General features: G+C 44.4%; 1 protein-coding gene and 1 pseudogene across 2 annotated transcripts; both read right to left on the bottom strand.

The window, feature by feature from the left end:
* Positions 1–882: 882 nt before the first annotated feature.
* LOC123408975 lies at positions 883–2,046 on the bottom strand (annotated as a pseudogene).
* On the bottom strand, positions 1,937–8,009 carry LOC123411248. 2 transcript variants are annotated; one of them, XM_045104182.1, is made up of 16 exons: positions 7,463–8,009; positions 7,281–7,378; positions 6,565–6,721; positions 6,345–6,483; positions 5,896–5,989; positions 5,604–5,738; positions 5,382–5,482; positions 5,171–5,284; positions 4,680–4,918; positions 4,108–4,166; positions 3,846–4,031; positions 3,640–3,763; positions 3,453–3,508; positions 2,802–2,947; positions 2,524–2,694; positions 1,937–2,423 (listed from the first exon to the last, which is right to left on the bottom strand). In XM_045104182.1, exons 1-16 carry the CDS (start codon positions 7,729–7,731, stop codon positions 2,142–2,144), a joined length of 2,370 nt encoding a protein of 789 aa, XP_044960117.1. In that variant the 5' UTR covers positions 7,732–8,009; the 3' UTR covers positions 1,937–2,141. The 2 variants fall into 2 exon arrangements, with proteins under 2 accessions (XP_044960117.1, XP_044960118.1); XM_045104183.1 differs by having other exon boundaries at positions 6,345–6,444.
* Between the last annotated feature and the right edge of the window lie 862 nt (positions 8,010–8,871).

Raw genomic sequence — 8,871 nt, 5'->3', positions numbered from 1 at the left:
AAAGGTATTTGTCCAAATCTGTACTTACATTATCTAGAGCTTTGTGTACATGCAAGTGATCGTGTTTGCTTGATTCTAGCCCATGCAAAATTCTGTGAGCAGACTACCTAAGGCTTTTCAACAATCGTTCTCCCTATCTCCCATCAGCTAATTGGCTCAAGTGATTATAAATTATTAAGTTATTGATTAGTCTATATCTCTAAAAAAGATGTTCAAATAAGTAATACTGGGGATGACATCATATCAACTATTGCAGAACCCAAGTTGATCCATTAATAAGCAAATAACTTAAGCAGTATTGGGGACGAAATATATGTGCGCGGACCTCCTCGGGGATGGAATCACAAAAGCAAAGCGTGGAGGCATAACACATCAGCATCGACACGGACAGCATGGGGCGTTGTGCAATTGTGATTGCGCTACTGTTGGCTGCACATATCCTAGAACTGAGACGGGGCGGCTTCGTCACGGTAATATGTACAGTTCAGAGCTTGCAATGCTCATTAGAATAAACATGGGATACTCCTCGTGTACCGAAGACTCGGCTATTGTCCGTGAGCGCACAAGGGACACAACCAGTGGGAGACACATGTTGGCGTACACACCATTAAGCAATCGAATTTGCAAAATGGAGAATCTTCTTACTCCACCCATTATCTGTAGGCGCGGGATAAAAGAGACCAGAACCTGTAGGTGCGGGTTGGCTGGAGGCGGCGACCATAACCAGGGACGCAACCACAAATAGTAGCAGAGATTCCCATCGCGCGTCATCACTGAAGCTCGCAGCAGAGGTGAAGCAGGATGTGTGGAAGCGTCCTACGCGAGATTGCAACATGCGATGCGACTGACCTGAGCTTGCAGTCGAGAGAATCGCAGCCTGTCCCGGAGCACACGGGGTCGAACAGGTAGCGGGCGTACGGACCCCGATATCCGACCCTGCTCGTCGACCGCCGCCGTTTGGTGCCTATCCCCCGAAGCTCCGCGAGTCCATCTTTCCATGTCGCCTCTTTGTGGTTCTGCTCGTCCTTGCCATGACCAACTGCCATCACCTCTGCCGGGACCTAGGTCAACCCCGCTCTCCCTGCCCTTCTTCTTCCCTACATCCTCCTCCTGGCATGGTAGCTTTTTAGTTGATATTGTCCCAGAACGGGGAGGAGACGGCGAGGACGACACGAGGTAGTGATGGCATTGGGCTGGGTCGGTTCGTGGTGGTCGACGACTTGCAGGAGAGGGGAGGCGGCGGCGTGATCCGTGGCTAGCGACGGGAGCGTTGGTGGCGCGGTCGGGAGGTGTCGTCGTCCTCCCCCTCGTCCTCGTCGACATCATCGGTAATTTCAGCATCCTGCTCCTCGATTTCGTCGGTGTCCGCCACTGTCGCCGTGTTGTCTGCGTCGTCTTTGTGGCCGCCGGCGCGGCCTGGAGGCCGATGATGAGGTCATACAGGTTAGAGATCCCCCTCGGGGTGGCGGCTTCGAGATTGGCGTCGTCCTCCTCCTCGTCCTCGGTGTGCCAGCTGTTGCCGTCGGCAAGGTGGGCGAGCACGGCGGACTCGGACGCGCCAGGATACGAGGCAGTGGTTGAGGGCGACGTCGGCGGCGCGCAGCTTGCGTGTGCCCTTGGCCTTGTCCCGCGCCTTGGTGGTGGCGGCGGCGGGCGGGTGCTGGTGGCACCCGGCGCACCGCACCGTCCCCTACACAAAAAAATGAAACCTTATCTTAAGACAAGGATCTCGGGTGTCCAAAATGCGAGGTTCTTTTTATAAGAACGAAACGTTTTCCTGGTTAATCACTTAAATCTGGACAGCGGGTTGAATACCCAGAAGCAGAGGGACTTTTTTGCAAAACAGCCAGCAACAGACAACAGAAGCAATACATGCTTTATTAGTAGGGATAGAAAAGACCCCCCCCCCCCAAAAAAAAAAAAAAACTCACACAAGTATCTGTAATGTTTCATTAATTCTCGCTATGTCTGAAGCTCTGTTCATCTCCAAGCCATGTGTTTCTGTAGACAGGGCAACTGCCAGACTACCTCAAATGGGCTGAACATCTTTGTCTAGTGACAAGATCCCGGTCTCTTACGAACAAGTCATTCTACCCTAGCACGTAACGTGCACTATCGTGTCCTCAGTGGAATAGAAATGGCTACTCTAAAGATATACTGATCTCAAGACTAGACTCGGTGCTGATGGTCTCCTTGTTGGTGGTTCCAGCAGGGTGATCGGCGCACTCCATCCTCAGCCTTATATGGACCGGCTTCATGATGACCAGATCCCTCGCGTCTCTGTGGTTCTCTGTCAGGAGCTCGACGCCTGCGTGCTCCTCATGCCCCTGGCACTGGAGGATCCTCTTGATCACTGTTTTCTGGTCCTTGTGGTCCGCTTTCATTCGGTCAACCTTCAGGTACAACGCAGCAGAGGCCACCAGCTGCAGCAGCAATAACAGTGTTACATGGTCTTTGATTCTTTTTTTCAAGTGATTTTGCTCCATATAACACAGGAAGAATGTTTTGTTTTAAGAATCACACCTCGCATGTCCCAGGGCTGACGTTAACTGCGCAGGTGAAATGCACGCATTTCTGGTCTTGGTGACTTTCATCTGCGGGTTTATCATCACCTTTATGCACAGCAGGTTCCTCAGCAGCTTCAGAAAAGGCTAGGTTGTCTATTTCATCGTACCATTGCTGTGCTATACCAACCTGATAGCTTGTGCATTAGTAATTCAGCCTCAAGGGCTAGCATATCGCGAACTAGGTTTGAAGTAACTTCGATAGTGGAAAGTCACAATGCACAGCAAGTACTTTACCTTCTCAGACGTTGTTTCTTGTGCATCAGATTCAGAAATCTCAGCACCAGATCCCCTTACTTGGCGCCAAATACAGCTCTCAACCAAAGGTGTGGCAAGCTCAGTATCAACCGGGATGTCTACAGAGATCTTGATGTTGCATCTTCCTGTTAAGTTGAATACCCCCAGTTAAACAGCTATCCTAAACTGAATCTCATATAGCGGTGCCCCTTCAATTTATGCAACGGACTAACTTCAGTAATCCACATGATATCTGAACAGTCAAGTTAATTTCAAAGTTGGAGCTTATGTATTGTGCAGATGCACTACAGGATTAAACACCCCTTTTTTTAACCTGTGTTATCACCTCAAAATCATTTAAAACTGAAAGCGCAGCTAGTTACAAGGAATGGGAAAAGCAGAGGTAATGAATATAAAAAACGATACCCTTCTTCTGCGGTAATAATTTTTATTTCCTGCAGTATTGAAGACCACACGATATCATAGTTACCCAGTGCAAAAAGTGGGGGAAACGGTAGCGCCATGCAGCAAACTAAGCTATAACTTTCAATTAAAGGTTTCAAAATTGCAGGGAAGTCACCCATGGTTATCTGGCACAAATGCAAAAACTACTATCATGACAAAACGGCTTCTGTTAAATATATCTATTACCAGGGAGCACATTTACTTTACGGCTATGCTCTTGAAATTGTCCAGCTGAATGTCCCCTGCCAATTCATTACAAAACAGTGAGAAAGGAACGATGAAACCATGCAGCACGCAGACTTTTGTCAGCAGCAGACAAATTTCTGTGCTCACTTCAAACATGATCAAGATAAGCGGAGAAACGAAAACTCACCAGGTAGATACTTTCTCGAGACGGCAAACAAACCAATATGGTAACCCAAGAACCCCAACATTTGTAAAATGAATAATCGAGGTTTCTTTGGTATCCAAGTCATGCTTCTGAACCCTTTGACCATCTTCAAGACAACGAAAAGGAATTCTAATTATTTATGGTACGGTCTGACTCTAAATGAAAGCACTAACAGCTTAAAGATCAACCTGTATCACAGAAGAGAATGCATTTCCGGAATCTTGAAATTGACGATACAAGTCCATTGCAAGGGATCTTCTCCAGCAGATTAGAATGGTCTTTATCACCTGATGACCCATTGATGTGTATATCTTTAAGGAGGGCATGCCTCTCATCAATCATTTGCTGACACAACTCCATTGCTTCAGCTCTACCTTCACATCACTTTAACTCCTCAGTGAGCTGTAAATAGATAACTCCAACATGTGTAAAAAAAGAATATGTACTAACCTCTTAAAATATTCTGTTTTTCGCCAGTTGACATGCTGAGGATCCATGATGTTTCAAAGCTGGGAAGCAGCAACAGTGCCAAACAGCTAGTTAGGTCTGTAATGTCCCTAACTAAAGCCAGCCACACTTGACCTACGGTACTTATGTGTATGCCGCATCAATAACAGAACATAGGATGGGATTAAGCAATATACATCGAATGACATTGATGGAAGAGTAGAACACACTTTTATTTCACTAATATCTTTTTTTAACACATGCATCAAATTGACAGTTAAGCACACAATGACATGTAATTAGGCAAGTGTTTGAGAGAAAATGATAGTTAAAGTTTACATAAATATCATTGAGCTTCAATGTCAAAATCAAACTAAACCTAAGAAACAGGTTGAACTGTACAACATGTAAAACCCAAAAATGAATTACAGCTACTACAGTGCATAACAATTCATGAGATAAGTCAGATCTCAGGTGATGAAACCATCTAACTGAAGGATTATGCGAAAATTCACCACTAAATCAATTTGATAGTGGGAAAGGACAAGATGGAGGAGATAAATAGAGGCACATACTTGCGAGCTGCTACTAACAAATCGTCCTCGGAAATTTGAAGCAAATGCCATGGAAACACTACTGAGTCAGCATCGAAATCTTGAATGTTTAAAGCCTCGTCTTTCTTTGAAGCGTCTTCCTTTGTCAAACCAAGCTTATCAATTATCCAACTCCAGACACCACTTCCTTTTTTATTGAAGACCGGATAAACTGTCTCCAGAAACCTTCTTCCGAAATCTGCTTTTCTAACTGCATGATTCTGCAAAAGAATAAGAAAAGCTAGTCAGAAATCTTTGATACATGATTGACGATTCATGATTGTTTTGGCCAGTCATAAATTTTTGCATGTAGAAGACAAAGAAACAGAAAAACTTTTATTGAAACCTAAAACTTGTGACAACCACCTTACGAGTTATTATAGCTCTACTACTTGTGTGAAATCTCAGTAGCCAGTGAAAAGGACATACTTGTCAAACCGAGTAAACAGAGGCAAGCCATTATGGATAATTACCTCCGAATCCACAATATATAGACAATCTTCAGCAGCATGGTAAAATGATGCAGCAGGGTGCATTAACTTGGCAGATTCAAATTCACCATCCTCAAAACCTGGGGAAGATCCAATCTGTAAAGTAAATATCAATTCATTACACTGAATTTTGCAGGCCTTCAAACCATATGAGTAAACTTAGAACCCAAGGGAAACAGCAACTCATGCTTACACAGTCTAAAATCACACCATCACCGTTGCTAATGATTATTCTATGGTGGTTACTATCAGAGATAAAAATGCGATCACCGTCCTCATCAACTGATAGGCCACCTGCAGAACATTAAATTTTACAAAACCTTGTATTAGTTCCTATGTTAGATTTTGTGGTTGTGCTGCAAAATTGATGTTTAGTAAAATAAGTTGCACCAGAGAAGAAGCTGCAACCAAGTACCTGGATGATAAAGTAACAAGTTTCTGAGAGAACCTACATATGGCTCTTTGACAACCTCTTCTTTCTGCCACGGAACTCCTGATTCTAGAACATTTTCAGAAGGTTCTGCAGTCAATGCACTAAATCCTTCCATGCCTGCATTTAATAACAAATAGGAGGTTTTAGAAAATTAGCACATGTGAGGAACATCCAACTTGCCGAGCAACATTCTAGAGAATCTTAAGTGAAAAAATGTGCACAGGCAAGCTAACAATAATAGCATAAAAAGTTGTTACTGCTGTCTAGAGCTTACCCCTGATCATGGGCTCAGGGTCCCCATCCAATTTTGCGAAGAGTATATCATCCTTAGAACCTTCAAATAGCAAGTAGCAAGCACCATTTGTCATCTGAATACTCATCAAACAGACAGACCATGTTTTAATCAAGCATGCATTAATCTGATCCATATAGATCTACAAAATTTATTTGACACATATTCCATTGTGCTTGGCATTGCACTGTATTCCCATTGTATGAAGTCGTGTTTCGCTTCTTTAATAAATTAAACCTGTCTAACGATATCAAAATGGATCATCGCAAGGTATATCCATATCATATCTGAGATACTGGTACTTGGATTCTCCCAGTGAAGACAGAATAAAACAGTGTATGCATCGTATATATAAAAATGCATGGTCAATGATCACAAAACATTTCTGAACTTCTTTAGTGGCGTGACAATTACAAGGATATTTGCCTCACATTGGTAAATTCTTTGTCTGACAACAAGATAGGAAACGTAATGTATTCCTCCATTATTGTACGAACTGCTTGGCTTTGAGTGGCTAGGGAACTAATACCACTGCCATATTGCATAGCAAAAACATTTAGGTGTGGGTACCTACAATGAACAGATAATAAGACAATAAAGAAATTTGAGACTTTTGCCAAATCACAAAGCAGCCAGATTTTACACAACTACCTCTGATGAAGATATTTCAATTTTCTAAAAGCATCTGAATGTTTACTGTCCCCGTCTAATGTTTCATGTGACTGATACAACAGAACAAGATATATTCCTTCTTGATTAAATGTTTTCCAAATGCCCTCCACGGCATTCAACCAACAATGATTTTTTCCTGCATCACAACAGTTAAGCAAGAATTAACAGATAGCAAATAACCCCTGAAGAAAAGGACCGTGCATTACATATTTACATTCATTCTTACATCTAGGAATAGCCAAAATTGTCTTTGTTATGTCATTTGTATCAAATGCAAGTCCATGTCATCTTTCAGAAGAAATTCAAAAAATATCAGTGCAATCATATCCTTGGAAACTATTTGTAATTGTGTACAGTACTTCTTGTGGCTTTCGTCCTATTTAGTTTTATCACACCAGTGCTATGAACAAATGATGAAATACCACAAGACTCCTGGAGTGTTGCACAATGAAAACTGAAGAGCATCATTCTCATCAAGCATTGCGAAATTTACTGAAAATTTTGTTGGTTTGTAAATGGCAGATGAAAATTAAGAAGAGCATACTTCTCCACCATAACCAGCAAAGCTGTGTGGGCAGACACAACAACGAGAGTACCCAAACTATCAACAAGAACATATAGTTCCACAAAATGGCACGGCATGGGATATGATATTGCAGTATGTTATGACTTGCGATTCAAACGGGTGATATTACCTTTGAGTGTCCCAAATGTGGATTTGATGAAATGTAAGAGTTGAGACTGCGAGGTGGGTGCAGTCTCACTTGAGACGGTGGCCACAGAGCCGTCAGAGCTTCGAGACAGAAGGGGTTGGCTTTGTTAGGACACTCAATGGCTAAGTGAAAACTAGAGAGGCGCGTGACGCGAAAACTTCTACCTCGGAGCGTGGTGCAGGGCTCTCGTCGTAGTCGTAGCCGCAGCAGACTGCCGCCCGTGGGAGTCGAACCAACTGCACGTGCTCCTGCAACTGCTGATGGGAGAGCCGGCCCCGGCGGGCGGCTTCGTCCCGTGCGGCGCTCCCGGAGAGTACGCGGAGGCAGATGAGAGGAGGCAAGAATGTAAGAGCGAGGAGAGAAATGCCGCGGAGGGATCGCGGGGACGCCTCAAGCGGCGCAGCGCCGCCGCGGCCCAAGCCTGCGCCATCATACCTTGATGGCGTTTAGCAGTGGGGTTCAGGTATTCAGGACGTCCCACTCGGTGCTCGCCGGCAGAAATGAACAAGACGGCAAGACTGCTCGTGCTCGGAGGGCGCTAAGCTCGGACTCAGGCGCCACCGCGAGGGTGAGGACGGCTGAACGGGCGGTGGGGGATGGGAAGCAAGGGGAGGCGTACTGGCGAGGAAGGGCAGGCTGACGGCGCCGGGGGACTCGTGGAGGCGGGGCGCCGGGAGGCTAGGCCAGTAGTGGAGGCAGCGGCCGGCGGCGGCGTTTGATTCAGTCGATGCCACGATGTGAAGGCGAACAGGGCCGGGACCGATGCCTACGCGGTGGGCTGGGCCCAATAAGTTCAGGACACCCTTTTCTCGAATCTCGAAAATGACAAACGTACAGAACCCTATGAAACTAAATGGGCTGGGATTGTTAAGTCAGATTCCGGGGCCTATTTGAAATCTGCAATCAACAAGACTGTGTGGTGTCCCTGGTTTGGGATGGGAGTACTCTCAGACTCACTTTTAGAAGATGTATGGACCAGGGGATGATGAATATTTGGAAGGATCTCATTGAACATATTAAGAACTTTCCCTTAACTAATAACCATGATGTGCCTATTTGGGTGTTAGAGCATAATGGCACTTACTCAGTTAGATCATTATACAAATGCATCAATTTTGGTGGGGCGAGTTCTCCTTTTGGAGATATCTTATGGAAGATTCTATGCCCCCAGAACATCCATGTATTTTTATGGCTGTGTTTATATAACAAATTTTTGACTAGAGACAATGTGGCTAAGAGAAAGAATGTAGATAACTTAACTTGTCTGTTTTGTAGTGAAGTGGGAACTGTACAACACTTATTTTTTGATTGTATTAATGCTAGCTATATTTGGTCTATTATCTCTGAGTTTTTTGTGATTAAAAAGATTCAATGTTTTGATGATATATCTTCCACGTGGAAAGTAAAAAAGAAGAGAATTATGCTTAATATGGTCACTGTTGCCTCCTTGTGGAGTATTTGGACATTGAAAATGATTTTTGCTTTCAGGGACGTACATGGAGGGGTTTAGGCTGCGGCCTTGCCAAGCTAAGAGGGACTTTACAAAAATGGTTGGTGCTCTACGACGCTGCAC

Source organism: Hordeum vulgare, chromosome 7H (genome assembly GCF_904849725.1).
Source record: "Hordeum vulgare subsp. vulgare chromosome 7H, MorexV3_pseudomolecules_assembly, whole genome shotgun sequence".
NCBI classification, from domain to species: Eukaryota; Viridiplantae; Streptophyta; class Magnoliopsida; order Poales; family Poaceae; genus Hordeum; species Hordeum vulgare.
The sequence above is the reverse complement of the archived record's forward strand: the minus strand, read 5'-3'. Positions and strand labels throughout refer to the sequence as shown.

What these genes read in the sequence shown, in the direction of transcription:
- LOC123411248 (XM_045104182.1), bottom strand. Translation starts at nt 7,731, where the DNA reads ATGATGGCGCAGGCTTGGGCCGCGGCGGCGCTGCGCCGCTTGAGGCGT. An exon ending in TTGAAATATCTTCATCAGAG is followed by an intron (nt 6,484 to 6,564) that starts GTAGTTGTGTAA and finishes TGTTCATTGTAG; the next exon opens with GTACCCACACCTAAATGTTT. An exon ending in AAAACAGAATATTTTAAGAG is followed by an intron (nt 4,032 to 4,107) that starts GTTAGTACATAT and finishes AGTGATGTGAAG; the next exon opens with GTAGAGCTGAAGCAATGGAG.